The 14,826-nt window shown below is 49.3% G+C and overlaps 1 protein-coding gene across 5 annotated transcripts in view; it reads left to right on the top strand.

The window, feature by feature from the left end:
* The first annotated feature begins 5,771 nt into the window (after nt 1-5,771).
* The window catches only part of ARHGAP17 (Rho GTPase activating protein 17), an 83,922-nt gene continuing 74,867 nt past the window's right edge, over nt 5,772-14,826 (top strand). For 3 of the 5 annotated variants that reach the window (XR_004384410.1, XM_032872863.1, XM_032872864.1), the window contains exon 1: nt 5,772-5,918. Coding sequence is in view for 4 of the 5 variants with exons in the window: in XM_032872863.1 (XP_032728754.1) it covers nt 5,866-5,918 (53 nt within the window). In the remaining variant the exon portion in view is untranslated. The remainder of the gene's footprint in view (nt 5,919-14,826) is intronic. The other 2 variants (XM_032872862.1, XM_032872865.1) reach the window with 1 other exon arrangement.

Below are 14,826 nucleotides of genomic sequence, written 5' to 3' on the forward strand. Positions count from 1 at the left end.
GATTCAATAGGCAGTGTTGTTTTGGCATTGGGTAATGTCAGAGGGCTGCAAATAGCCCCATTTCCGGTTCCCTTTGCCCTCTGCTCCCATGGATCAGATCCTCTGGCTAACAAGCCCTCCTTAGCACAGGGACCAGGCACAGTTTCTCCCCAAGTAAGCTCCAGTTCCCTGACAGCCTGTGGAATGATCCAGCAAGCCAATCAGTCCCTCCTGCAGGAAGTAGGGCTCACCTTCGCTCTCCTGTTATTACATAGTCTGCACCCACAGCCCTTGTTCATTCTGTTCCCAAGTGCAATGTCCCCCTGTGGCCCTTCATGGTGTGTGTGTCCTCCTTCCCTGGGCCATGAGGATTGGTTGGTAATAAATTACGGTGGAGCTCAGCTGTGCAGCATCTGGACATCCCATAACTTTAGGGTGGGAATCACTCCCTTCACCAATTGGTGAAGAAGAGAAGAATGAAATCTTTCTCACTTGTACCTTTGTCAAGGCACAGTGATGAGGCTCATGGGCTTGAAGTTATTTGGATAATAATCTATTGGGGGCTTGCAAGAATTCACCTGGGGCTAAACGGCAGTCTTTATGTGACTGATGAAGAGGAAGGAAGGCTGCAAAGGCAAGGGCTTGGATGGTCTCTTAAAGGTCAAACTCCAGGCAGTGGGAACCCTCCAATAATTACAGCAGGGAAGGAACATCACATTTTCATCTCAGTTCACCCTGACAGTGTGCAGAATGGATTCAAGGGAGGCCAAGAGTGGAACCAGCAAGATCAGTAGGCAGTCTACTGCACCAGACTGAGACAGCAGTGGGTGAATCAGAGCACTGACAACAGGAAGTCAGGGAAGGAATTACCGTATTTGGCAGGCTGAAGATATAGCAGAATGGAAAATTAATGGAATGGGGTCCTTAAGGAAATCCGAGTGGATCCTTTCCAAGGTATAATGGGGCACTTTTGGATCCAGGCCCCCCAGTCGCCCCGCTGGGCACACCCGCGGGCTCTTGGCCGCGCAGCTGCCGCAGCTGGTCTTCTCGGATCCCCAGCGCGCTTGCCATCAGCCTCAACGCTTCCTGCCGTTGCGCATCAGCTGCCTGCAAAGATCCCACGAAGAGCCTCCTTAGGAGGGTTTTGTCCACCATTCCTTCGGCCTGACTTACTAAGGTCAAGAGTTTCTTCTGTGTGTCCTCCAGTATTTCCCGCTGCACCTCATTCTGTTTCTTGAACTCTTGGACTTGGTCCTCCTTCACCTCCAGGTCGGCATTTGTTTGATGCCATCGTCCCTGTAACGACTTCAGTTTTCCTTCTAGGGCGTCTGCCTTTTCCATCCATTCGGCGAGTTCCAGCTTGAGGTTCACTAGTCGTCGATCATAGTGCCTTCCCTCTTCCTGGGAGGCGGCAAGCCGGAGCGCAGCTTCCTCCTCCTGCTGGGTGACCACGTGCAACTGCTCCCGCGGCAACTCTACCTGCAGACTGGCTCCTCTGCTGGCCTTTTCCATGGCAGCAGAAGACAAAACGAGTTTTCCCCACAGGACCATCACTTCCTCTCTCAGCTGAGCCACGTGGTCTTCTGAGGCCAAAGGTTCCCGGGGAGGAGAATCTTCCGCTTCTGCAGTGAGGTGCCGCCCTCTCTCCAGCTCCTGGGTTAGGCACAATTCTCTCTCTGGTAACTGGTGACCCTCCTTCTGGAGGGCACAGGTTTCCGTTTCTTTCTGTGTCAGTGCCAACACGACGTCATCTCTCTCCTGTTGACACACAACTGTCTTTTTCTGCATTGACTAAACAGTGTTGATGAGCCGGTTCAATTCCCCCGTCTCGCCCTGTTCTTTCTCCTGCAAGAGTTGCTCCAACTCGAGTGCCTTCTCTTTCATCAAGGCATGCTGGGATGCCTCCACTCCCTGCATCACTGAAAGCAGCCGATTTGTCTCTTGCAACGCCTGATTTTCCATTTCCCTTTCTCTAGATCTTTCCACGATCTTTGCATTTTCCTCTTTCAGCCAACACACATCCACTTCAAAATCTGCTATCCTCTCCTTCAGATTGGTGACTGCCTGCCTCAGCAGCTCATTCTCACTCAGCTGGCCACTGAGCTTCTCCTGTGAAGAAAACAGCTCCTCACTTTTCGCATGGATTTGGAGCTCCTGAGCCTGAAGGAAGTTTTGTAGAACAGCCTGTTTCTCCTTCCGCTGCTCCATGTGGGAACTGGAATTGCTGTGTTCCTGTGGTTTGCCTTCTCCTTCCACCATGGCAGCCCCTGAAGCAATCTGTCTCTGCTGATCTTCCTGGAGGGTTCAGATCATTATATCTTTTCCTTGCCCTGATTTTCTGAGCTCTTCTACCTCCTCTTGGAGCACCTGAGAAGACTCACTCACTAGGTCAGACTTCACGGCCTTTAGAGAGTTGGCTGCCTCTGTGGAGTCACTGGAGGGCCGGAGGAAAATCACATCAAGGTTCCTTGAAAGGAGGTCCTTGGCTTTGCAAATCTCCCCGATGCGGAGCTGAAGTTGTGCCAGTTCCTTCTCTAGCTCTTGTAAGTTTATTTCATGTCCTTGGGAAGTTTGAATCTGGTCAAGAGAGGTCGTCTGGAGTTTCAAAACCTTCTCACTGTTGGTGAAAGCCCACGCCTGGAGTTGTCGCAGATCTCTCTGAAGCTGGGGTGACTCTCGCTTCATATTTTGGACCATGGTCAGCACCTGCTCTTTCCACTCTTCCATGATCTTCACTCGCTGCGTTAACGTGTCCTGTTCCTGTAGAAGCTGCTGAAACTGATCGATACGAACTCCTCGAACCTCATGACCAGTGCTAGGTGTCTGCAGGATCATCAATAAAGTCTGGCATTTCTGACTTAACGCATCCACTTCCAGGTCTTGTTCTCGAATAATGTGAGACAAATTCCGAATCATTTCTTTAAACACCCCCTGGCCTCTGCTTTTCCACTCTAGTGGACGGTTTTTGATTTTCCTCTTCCATCCTCTGGAGGTCTGCTTCCTTGGCAGCAAGTCGATGGGTCATTTCGTGATAGTCCCTTTTCAGATTGCTATGCTCCCTCGTCTTCTCATTTAGGACGGCCAAGATCTGTTCACTTTTCAAAGCACACTCTTGCAATTGCTGCTGAAGTTGTTCCACGTGCCCGTTCTGGCTGTGAGAAGCCGCAGAGATTCTACTGGAAAGACCCTGAATCTCCACATCCTTTTGCTGGATAATCCGAGTGAGTTTCCCGACCTCCTCTTTGGAGAGCCGATCCACCTGCTCGGTCAGTCGGATGTTCTGTTCAGTGAGAAGCTTCATCTCCAGCTCCTGTTCTTTGATTCTTTGGACTAATCTTTGAATTTTGGCTTTAGATGGATCACGCTCTTCACTTCTGTTCTCTCTGGGGAGAGGCTGGCTTGCTCGCACCTCCTCATCCTCACAGGGTTCTCTCGGAATTTGTGGATTTTCAGCTCTTCTAGCGTGACTTGCAGATTCTGAATCATCTCGTCTTTCACTGCAAGGAGCTGAGCGTGTTCAGTGTTCATCTCCTCCTGCCGGTGTTGAAGACGGTCCACTTTCTCCTTCTGCTCCTATAAGGACCGAAGCAGCGCTCTCTTCCCCTGCTGCTGGTTGTGAATGATCTTCTGTTGTTCTTTTATTTCTTCCTCGAGATCATCTTTTAACTCGTTGAGCTGAAAGACCTCATACGCTAGTTCTACAATCTCGCCTAGGATTTTAGGATCAACCACAGGGACAGTGCAACTCTGTTGTGTTAGGTGCTCTAGGTCTCCATCCACATGAGGATGTTCTTCTGTCATGGATAGGAGAGACGCATGTCTTTGTCCTCCACGGATGGCTGTAAAATGTCACTGCTTCTTAAGGTTTCGGTCGACTTACCGAATTCCTCCTGAAGCGCTGGCATTTCTCTAAACTCTTCAATGTACACATCTTGCTCTCTGACGCATTGTGTCAATTGCTTCTGCTCCTCCAAAGCAAAGGACAGCAGTTCCTTCATTTCTTGATGGTCGGCGTCCATCTGCTCGATGGACGTATTTCCAGGTCTTTCTCTTGACCGAGTTGAATGAAATGCACATGCTCTACCAGTGACCATTCTTTGAGACTTCACTCAGACTTGTTTGTCTCTTCCAACAGCTTCTTTTCGGCCCGACACAATTTTGCCATTAACTGCCCTTTCTCTATTTTTAAAGCCCTCACAGCAATGTTGTTTTCCAGAGAATCCTCGCTGTTGCACAGAACAGATTCCTCCAGCTGATGTCTCACATCTTGGAGCTCCCAGACTAACTTTTGCTTTTCTGCTCGCAGATCCGACGCAAGGTTGTTCAAACTGTCGTTCAGCCGCTGCATTTGTGTAAGTTTTTGCTTCAACCTTCGGAGCTCAGTTTCCCTTTCCTCAAGAAGGTCATGGTTCACGTTCCTGGCAGCGTCTTGGTGTTGCAGGTCTTCCACCCGTCGTTGATAGTCTATTAGTTGTGTGCGGTGCCGGTCGGTGAGGTCCGCTAGCTTCTGCCGGTGGACGTTTTGCAGCCCTGCCACCTCCAGCTGATGTTCGTCCATCTCCTGCATCCGCCGCTGCTCTAGGTCCCTGATGTGGCTCTTCAGTTTGCACACTGTTTCTGGGTCGATGGTATTTGGTCCCTGGGTGGAACACTGGCACAACTTCTTCCAATGAGTCACTTCAGCCTCCAGTGTTTCGATCTCATGGAGGCGTCTATTGATCTGTGTCTGGGATGAGATGACATCAGCCAAAACCATGGTGTCCCCAGGGAAAGTCCCTTTCCCCAGCAAATATCTGTTAATATCGGAGATGTCACTGGTCAAAGAGGTCTGGCTGCTGTCCACGGCCCCTAGGGAATGGCCTAGGTCAGAGCCCAGGCCACCAGCCCAGGAGAACATCTGACGGTCACACAACTGCCCTGGTCGGCAATGGGAAAGCATCCAGCCCAGTCAAACTACCCTGCCAAGTGTCCCAGAACCCCTGCCTGTGCAAGGCTAAGAATCAAAAGCCAACTGGCGGTTCCAGACAACGCCTGGGTGCCCCTCCCTTACCCCAGCTCCTGCTGATCAGGCAGCTAGGAAAGGCCATGGCTCTCTGGCTACTGGTTCCAGTCCCCGCTGCTCATCCCCACGACTTCCCACGCCAGGCCTGGGCCCCTTGCCTTCCTTCCCCTGCTTTGTTGGCTGTCCTGGGTGGGCCCCTAGAGCATGCTCCTGCCTGACTGTCCCCAGGTGCCTGACCCCAGAAAATGCACCTGACCCTCGACTTCCTCCTAAGTGGGATCACAATACACAAAGTCCTGTAGCCTGAGCTTTCCACGCAACAGTATCTTTTTAATTGAGGTGAAAGGTACACAGTCACACGCATCCATCCAGCTAGGAGAGAGGATCCTATATGCATTTCACAGATGTCTACGGTCACACAGAGGACGGCCCTCACGGAGACTTTGGGTATTTCCAGCCTCCAGAGGCTCCAGAGCGCCCTGTCCCTTCTCACCCCGTCAGTCCTGCGCGGACAGTCCGTCCCTTGCCTAGGGTTGGTGGTTCACCGGCAGATGAATGAATGCGCTGCGCCTCCCTCTCCTCCCGCAGCTCTGAGCCTAGACCAGGCAGGGGGTTGCGGAGGATCCGCGGGTCCTCCGCTCTGCACAGTGTGGCCCAGCTCTCTGGCGGCAGAGGTCCGATTCCGCCCGGCGTCCTCCGCCTGGAGCTAGTGACTGGCGGGCCCCGCACCGCCCCGCGGGCGGCGCCGGTGGAAGTGACGCGGCGAGGGCGGGGCGCGGGCCCGAGAGCGGCCGCCGCTGCTTCCTGGGCCGGGAAACGATGTAGCCGCGCCAGGCCGTCCCCCGAGCTGTCCGGCCCTAGCCCCGCCGGCCGCCGCCGCCACCATGAAGAAGCAATTCAACCGCATGAAGCAGCTGGCCAACCAGACCGTGGGCAGGCGAGTGCGCCGATTTGGGCCCGCAGGGATTGAGCCGGGTGGGGGCCGGGGGCGCGTCGGGTGCGGAGCTGCGTAAGGGGCGGAAGGCCGGATCCCGCGAAGGGGCTGGGCGGGGGCGGTTCGGCGGCTCCTCCGACCCCGCGCTCCAGTATGCTGCCGCACCCCGCACCAGGCACAGGGGGTCCGTGTCAGGGCTGCGCCGCGCTGCGGCCTGGAGCCTAGCTCCGAGCCGCCGCCCGAGCTCCCGGGAAGCCACAGGTTGGGTTGGCCTTCCGAGACGCCCCCGGAGCAGGTCCCCGCCGCCCATTGTTCAGGCCCCACCGAGCATCGCCTTGGGGGGACTGGACCCAAGCCTTCCCCTGCCCTCCTCCCGGGGTTTGCCCTGCGAAAACTCCCCTCACGGATGTGCGGTAGGCCCGGCGGACGCTGTGCTCTGGGGGCCGTGTTCTCAGGCTTTCCGTGTCTCCCCGCCTCTTCAGACCCTCCGCCTCCTGCCTAATGGCAGGAAATGATTAAGGGGCGATCAGAGCCCTTCGGATCCGTCTTCGGAGTTTCTGGCGTCCAAGGAGGGACTGTAGAGGTTCTGCTGCCTCCCGACCGGGGCCCCTGTGGACCGAACTGCCCAAGTTCTTGACATGGAGAAATTGGCAACTGGGAGGAAAGAATGGTGGAAACGCCTTAGCTGACTTTTATTTTATTTTTTAAGAGCTTTTTGAAAAGCCTTTCTCCCTCTGGGTTTGGAAGCAGATCCTTCTCCAGGTTTCTTTGGTTTCTGCTTTAATGCCTGACAGGAAACATTATCCAAAATGAAATGACAGCAGAGACCGGGGTTTGTAGACCATCCGGCTGTTGGAGCGGGAACCACTGGTGGTTTTGAGAGCTCCTGGAGGTGATGGTCATGTGCCCAGTTATCTGGGGCACATCTTTCAAGGTCTTTTAGGGCAGTTGGCTGTACTGGACCTACTGACTGTTTATTCTGGGATGATATATGAAAGTGTGAGTTTTCCACAGCTTTTGCTTCTTCTTTTTTTTTTTTTTTTCCCAACAGTTGAGTCAAAGGGAGAGTTTGGTTTGGTCAAAGCACATGTGATAGTTCTTTTTTGTGTGTATGTACCAAAATACTTTTACTTCCCCTCCCGTTTTCTAAATTTGCCTTTTACTGTTTCAGTTCTCCGTCCTCCCCACCGCCTAACTTTTTGCTTAGTGGCTTAGTTTTATTGTTTAATTTGGTTGCTACCCCACCCTATGACCTTAGTGCGCATTTATCCTGTTACCAGAGTTCATGCCTCTTCCCTAAAGCCTAGTAGTGCCTATTTTTCTGTTATTTGTAGGAAATGATAGAAATAATGCTGAGAGGGAGGTAGAAAGGGTCATAGTGGGGGCAGTGTTTCAACCAAGAATCTGTAAATGAATGATTAGATAATCCCTTTTGAGTTTTCTTACTCTCCCCTTTACATTTTTAGTAACATACCTTGTGAAATTCATATTCGGTGAGTGTCAAGACAGATTAGTCACATTGTCATTCTGACCTGTTTTTACACTGTATCAGGAAAGGGATGTTTGCTTGTTTTGTGCAACCTTCTGAGCCTTTTCAAGCTTCCACGCCAGTCAGGGTCTCTTTGGCCCCAGCTTCCTCTGCAGCAGCTTCTCTCTTCACACTTGCATTTCGGCCATAGATGCCCTGCTTTTAGATTCCAGAGCAGGCCGAGCATTCTTACCTGTTCGCCTCTCCCTGGAATTCTCCGGAGCTCCTTTCCCCATACCAGCGTGTAGCTGCCTCCTACTCATTCTTCAGCTCTCCAGGCAAAGACCTCTGCCTCTAAAAGGCCTTCGCTGTTGCTCCCACAGAGACTGGAGGGCCTCATCCCAGGGAACTTTGATAACTCCACACAGCACCTGGTTTTCTATAATGGAGTGGCCTTTTTACTTGTTCTTGTTTTCCAGTAAATGAAATGCCTTGAGAGAGCTCTTGCTGCCTTTCTCTTTTATTTTGAGCCTCTGCTATGGTGCCTAGCATTGGGCGGAAACTCTACAAAGATTGTCAAATCAGGGGTAAATCTAGTTCTTAACAGTTCACCCTGGCGGTGTGAGCTCAAGTATGGGAAAATGAAAACTGGATAGAGTCAATGGTGATTCATGCTGGGACTGTAATTCTGGCCCTGACCTTTGACTCTGTTTGAAAATCTTTATTGCTCGATGCCAGTGGAGGCCAGTGGAGGCTGAGGCAACTACAGAGCTATGAAGGGTGTGGCAGTTATGGTCCCAAAATCCAAACTGTTTTTCTGGGGAAGCTTCAGCTTCACTGCTGTCCATTTCCTCGATATATTTATATTTCTTCCACTCAAGTTATTGTAAAAGTCTCAGGAGGAAACACAGAGGCAGAAGAGAGCCTAGAATTGTGATTGTGTGTTACCGTGTTATTGGTAGACTTCAGAAGCGGGATTCTGGGTTCATTCAACTCCAGAGGAAGGCTAGAAAGCAAAGGTCTCCTGCACCCACGAGTGAAGTCATGTGTGTGGATGGTGCATGCCCATCGTGCATGTTATCCATTCCTAGAGCCTTGCAAGGCCATGTTCTCTACCCAAGAATGGGGACCTCGTGAGGAACCCCACAATGAGGTTCCATGGGACCTCATGGGGGAGAGTCAGGAACGGCCGGAATGAGGGAGTTCTCATGATGTGTGTGTGTGTGTGTCTCCAATGGGAGCCGGAGGGTATTTCCAGAAGATGGTTTGCGTAGCACACGTGCCAGGCTGATTTTGTGGTCTCAGGACAGGGTGTCCCAAAAAAGAGAATTAGGATGGTTGATTCACTAAGGGGCACTTCTTGAGCCCACACTGTGTGCCACTGCTCAAGGTATTAAAGAATCAAAAGTGAACACAACCCAGTTTCTGCCCTGAAGGGGCTCAGTAGCTTTGTGGAAGAGATGAACAAACAAGAAATAATTATAGACCATTAGGTAACTGTTTAAAGAGGGACAGCTAATGCAGTGAGCAACACTCCACTCTCAGTGGATGGAGAGAGGGACCAAAACCAGACCGACAAACTGGGAGAAAAGTGGAGCAGAGCCTTTCCCCCCATCTGTAAGCACTTTTTTCCATTTTTTCTCCTATCGATTAGGACTCTTTTGCTTGTAAGAGAACGCAACTTGAATTGCCTTGAGCCAGGATGGGAATTTCATTGGCTCCTATGTGACCCAGAGAGTACAAGAGTAGTGTGGGTGCAGCCAGGGCTGGATCCAGGGTTTCTGCTCTCTAGATAGGCTGTGTCCATCAGGAGACACCCCTGCCCCAACCCAGTTTTCCTTCCTCCTTAGTTCAAGTCCCAGAGGGCAGAGAATGCTTTTCACTGGGGCCAGAGGTCCAGGATTGACTCTGAATGTGTCTGGCTGGGTCCCATGCCTTGCCCTGGAAATGGGAATGGAGTCAGCCCCACCCAAACCACAGGGACTGGGAATGGGAGAGCACTGGCCCCCCAGAGAGCACTGGGTGCTGTTCCCAGAAGGAGGGGAGAAGGAGTGCTGGTCAGGATACAGTAAGTATCACATTGTGTCTTTGTGTGTAGTCCTTCTCTAAAAAGAAAAATGTATTTTGACAAATCCAGTGTGGATAGATAATCCATCAGATGCAGGTGGTACTTTTTGGCAGGTGAGAGCCTGAGTGGAGGAAGGCATACACCAGTGTGAGGAACTCAAGGAACGCTGAGTTATGAGGTAGAAGTGTCAAGGAGCAAAAGAGTCTGAACTCTTTTGAGTCTGACCTAGGAGAGTTGATGACCTAGCAGAGGCCCTGGAAGGGAGTGTCTCTTTGGCGTTGATTTGTGCCAAGGCTGAAGTACTTACTCCCTGCAGGTCCGAATGCTTTCCTAGATAGCAGCCTTTAGAGCAGTCAAGGGTACAGACGCCAGGCTGTGGCAGAGTGACTTAGAATAGGTGAGGGCTGTGGGGGACCTCACCGATGTTTGTCTCACCAGAGGGGCATGTGGGAACATGGGCCCAGTGTGGCCCAACCTTTGGAGTTTTTGAGAAAGGATTGAAATCTGGATTTTCATGAAAATCAGGTGGTATTGAATGCAAATTAAACCACCACCTTGACATGATGTGGGGCTCAACAGAATCTGTCCCTGGTCAGACTTGGTCTGGGTGTGGGTCACTAGTTGGCAATGGCATGTGTAAAAGGATCAGGAGGTTAATGATTCCTGTTCCAATTTTCCTTTTCTCTCCTGTACCTTACCCTGACATGACTGCACTCTAAGTTCCTGGATTTTTTCCTGTTCTAAAAGCTTTCAAAAGATCTGATAGTCAAACTCATCAATACTTATCTAGTGGGTTTGCTTCCCAAGTGCTGTCCCAAAGCACCTGGCTTGGTTCTTGGGGCAGAACTCGGGGCGGGGGCTTCTGACTTTGGATCCCACATGTTTCTGACGACAGACCCTGGCCTGGCTGCCTTTTCACCTGATTCGCCAGGGAAGGGTTGGTATGGATTCAGTGCCTTTGGTGCTGGCTGAGCTGCTGGGCTATAGGCTTTGCATAAATGATCTCACCACCTTCTCCATAGGAAGTCCCAGAGGTGATGTTATTTATTCTTGATTGAATGATGAGGAAGGGAGGACTCAAAAGAGGTCATTAGGCTAGTCACTGATAGAGCTGTCATGAACCAGAAACCAGGTCTGGGATTCCAAAGCAGCTGTAAGTCCAGACTTCACGTGGGCAACTCTTCTTGGAGGAAGCCTGTGTTGGAGTCATGCACGATGCTTTCATAAAATGCTGGAAACTCAGAGTTGAATGTTGCTCATCCTACCAGGGATGGTCCCCTGGGGGGCATGTGGCAGTGTCTGGAGACATGGTTGTTGGTCAGGACTTGGTTGGTGGGGGGGTGCTCCTGGCATCTGCTGAGAGAGGCCAGGGATGCTGCTGACCATCCTAACATGCACAGGATGGCCTCACCACACAGAACAATCTGGTCCCAAAGGTCAAGAATGCTGAGGTTGGGAAACCCTCGTCTAGTCCTTTTACATTCTCGATATGTGAATGGCCAAAACCAAAGATCTACGCTGTTTGCTTGCGGGGTATCGATGTGTTCTGTTTGGTTGATTTCTCAAGTATGTAAGTGTTTATTACAGTCATTGGCCCATATTTAAAGATTTGTTGTTTTCCCATGAAAACCCGGATTAGCGGATCTTCTACCATCATGAAGGCCTAGCAATGGCTAGTGTTGTTCCCTCGTACAAGGAGTCGCGGCTGAGTAGCTGCTGTCCCCTCTGTATCAGGTGTCAATTGTCCATTTGCCCCACTCCCTAATGGCTTGTTTTCCTGTGTTAGATTCCTTGCACACCCTTCCCTAATCACAGAAATCTAACGACCTTCCCCAGGAGCAAAAGACTCACTGCTTCACGAGGTAGCCCACTGTGTTAGCGACAACACAGATTCTCACAGTGACTCAAAATGCATCTCTGCCTGGGCATCCCAGGGCAGTCCTCCGGTGCCACAAAGAATCAGCCCTTTTTGTACTCAGCATCATAAACCATATCCTTCCCTTTGTCAGCAGGAACCTTCTACGTCCCTTCCCTATTCCACACACTGATTTCCTCTGCCTTTTCTAAGGGAGCTTGGAACAGGGTTTCTGAGAAAACAGAGATAATGATGCTCTGTTTGCATCAATCTGAGTGGATCCCATCCAGAGTCTGCATAGAGCAGAGGAGGAAAGAAATCTGTTATCCTCGCAACTTCTCTTGCATGGCCTTGTTATACACTGCACATATTGTGAAATCCTGGAATATTAAACAGAGTATTTATAGGTTTAGTGAAAACCCATTGTTTGCTGAAACAAAAAGGAACCCTAAACAGATGTGGCCCTGTGGCATCGGGTTACTTGTGAAGGCGGCATGTTATTCTCATCTGAAATGATCTGTGTTAGTGGTTCCCAGTATGTCTGCGGCAGACCCTCCCACCCCATCACCCCACCCGAGGGACCTGACATTCTCGTGTAGGGTCCCAGAATTAGTATGTGTACCATGCATTCTTGTAAGACTGTAGAAGTTTGGCATATATCATTCTATTTCTGTTTCTCAAATGTAGGTAGATGCCGCAGTAATTAATCAGGTATAAATCCCTTTAAAGTATTATTACACTCCTATCTGCTTTGTCTCTGTGTTAAAATAGGAGCCTCTTTTTAAAAAGTTTGAGTTAAGGGAGGTTAGTCTATGATGTTCCTATATTTCCAGGGCCCTAGTGATCTGAAGGGCCATTGCATAGCTGTCCTTGTATTTGGATAGAGACATGTCCCTTCTCTTCTGTCTTCTCTGACCATTCCCCTGGGTGATTCAGCACCCCCGGACCTACCACCTCACAGCTGATGGCTTTCAGCTTTATGTTTTTAACCCTGGCATCTCTTCATGCCTCCGTTGATCTTCCTCTTGAACTTCTGTACTTGAACTTTTCCACTTGAATTACATCCTCAAATTGGCGTTCCTTCCCTGTATTCCTTAGTCTATGGGTCGGCAAACTCTGGCCTGGAAGCCAAATCCTGCCTACTGCCTGTTTGTTTGTTTTTTGTTTTGTTTTGTTTTGTTTTTAAAGGTTTATTTATTTATTTGTTTATTTATTTATTTATTTGACAGAGAGAGAGAGAGGGAACACAAGCACGGGGAGTGGGAGAGGAAAAACAGGCCTCCCGCGGAGCAGGGAGCCCGATGCTGGGCTTGATCCTAGGACCCCGGGATCATGACCTGAGCTGTAGTCAGACGCTTAATGACTGAGCCACCCAGGTGCCCCACCACTGCCTGTTTTGTGGAAAAAAGAAAAAAAAAAAAAAGGTTTATTGAAACCCAGGCCTGCACTGTCCCAGCAGAGCTGAGCAGTTAAGAGTGACCATACAGCCTGCAGAGCCCATGCTGTTTACTGTCTGGCCCTTAACAGGAGGTGTTTGCGACCCCTGCCCTGGCACTTTGAATGCCACATCATCTGTAAGTCCCCCTCTTTCTCCTCTGTGTTCTTTATATCCAGGCTCTCCCCCTGTCCTGGCAGTTCTGCCTCTGGAATATCTTTGAGTTAATCTCTGCCTCTTGATGGCCTTAGTTCAAGCTTTTTTTTTTTAAACCTGGACGTGAAATTGTCTTCCAGCTGGCTTAACTAGCTTGAGCTGGATTTTATCCCTTCTGTGGGACATCTAGGCCTCCACTCTGGTTTGGCATGGCTAGTCACAATTTTATCATAGCCATTCCTCTCTAAATGATTTTCTTCTGATGAATTCTCTGGAGTCCAGAATCATGACATTGGTAGGGGATTAATATTGATGTGGTCACAGTATTGCTAAATTGCCTTCTACATGATAGGGCTGTCCTTCAGTTTTAGTGCAGCAAAGGATGGCCCCTGGAATGCACATCATTGTGCAAGCCGTGATGAATGTCCTATTTCACCGTTATGATAGTAGCATTCGGTGTTTCCCTAGAAATTGCAACCTATTTACATTTTTTTCCACTAAGGTTGAAATGAATGAAATGTGTTTGTATTTCTGTAGGAGTTTTCTGTCTGTGTCATTTGTTCATTCAATTGCCATGGAATTAATGTCCAGTTGTTGATGTCTTTGTTCTGTTACCAGTTTGGTTCAACAGACGTCTACTGAGAACCTGTCAGAGGCTGGTTAAAAAGATCACTGATTCCTAGGAACTTGAGTCGGGAGACAGACCTACAAGCAGATAATTCGAGTACAACTGGTTGTACCTATTCTAGCAGCTCGTGGGTGTTAGGAAGGAAATATTAACGCCATATCTTGATTTATTCGTATATTGCAATATAAACGAGTTAACATTCTTATCCTTGGGTATATTGCATAATAAGTGCAGGGACGGTACCTTGAGGAAATCCATTCATGACCATGTACATATTTGATACAAGTTTCAGAAGATAAAGCAGATTCTGTTGAAAACCTGACCTTGTGATTTACAGAACACATTGCTTAAAAAAAAATTTTTTTTTAAAGATATTTATTTATTTGAGAAAGAGTGAGAGAGAGAGGGCACAAGTGGGGGAGGAAGAGGGAGAGAAAAAGGGAGAAGCAGACTCCCCACTGAGCAGGAAGCCCAATGTGGCACACGATCCCAGAACCTGAGTCAAAGGCAGACGCTTAACCTGCTGAGTCACCCGGCACCCCAAAGACACTGCTTTTGAATAAGTATAACATACTTGTAGCCAGTGATGTGAAAACAATGCTAAGTTCATCTTAAGCTCTGCAGGCTGTAAGACTTGTCTCTAATGTCTTACTATTTCCTGTTAATTACAGCTTATTAATGATTTGCATAAGCTGCTTCCTTTTGATTAGTCTGAAGATATTTTTCTTGGACTGTCCTTTCCCACAGTTCTTTTTAGGTGTCTTCCTTATCAAAGATACTTTGTTCTAGTAGTCCACTTAATCCCTCCTTAAATGTTTTATTAGCATGTCTTCTATCATTTCCATGCGAGCTAGCCACATTTATGCCTCCTAAATAAAGAATTTAAATCATAAGTGGTAGACTAAGTAAATAGGTACTCAAGTGAATATTAAAGTTTTAATAAATCAATGTTCAGAACTGCCCAGAAATTCTGAGCAATGACCAGCTACCCGTGTCCTGTCAGTGTGAACATTTCTAAGTCTACCAGCTTGTATTTCACATGGTCACTGGATACTTTGAGATATGTGGGCTGGACTGGCCAGCTGAACCCATGCTCATCTGTACCTTGGGGAATTAACACCAAAGTGTTTCACTTGACTAGCTCTGATGGGTGCTAGGATAGATGGAGCATGGACACTGGCTTGGGTTTCTGCGAAGATTTCTCTGACACGCGACACTTGAGCAATCTTGATAATAGGAAGTAGAGATGATGGGTGATCGAGAACTCCCAGAAGGAAGGAAAATTCTCAGGAAACCTAACC

This window comes from Lontra canadensis, unplaced genomic scaffold, assembly GCF_010015895.1.
Source record: "Lontra canadensis isolate GAN:19392208 unplaced genomic scaffold, GSC_riverotter_1.0 scaffold45, whole genome shotgun sequence".
Lineage (NCBI taxonomy): Eukaryota > Metazoa > Chordata > Mammalia > Carnivora > Mustelidae > Lontra > Lontra canadensis.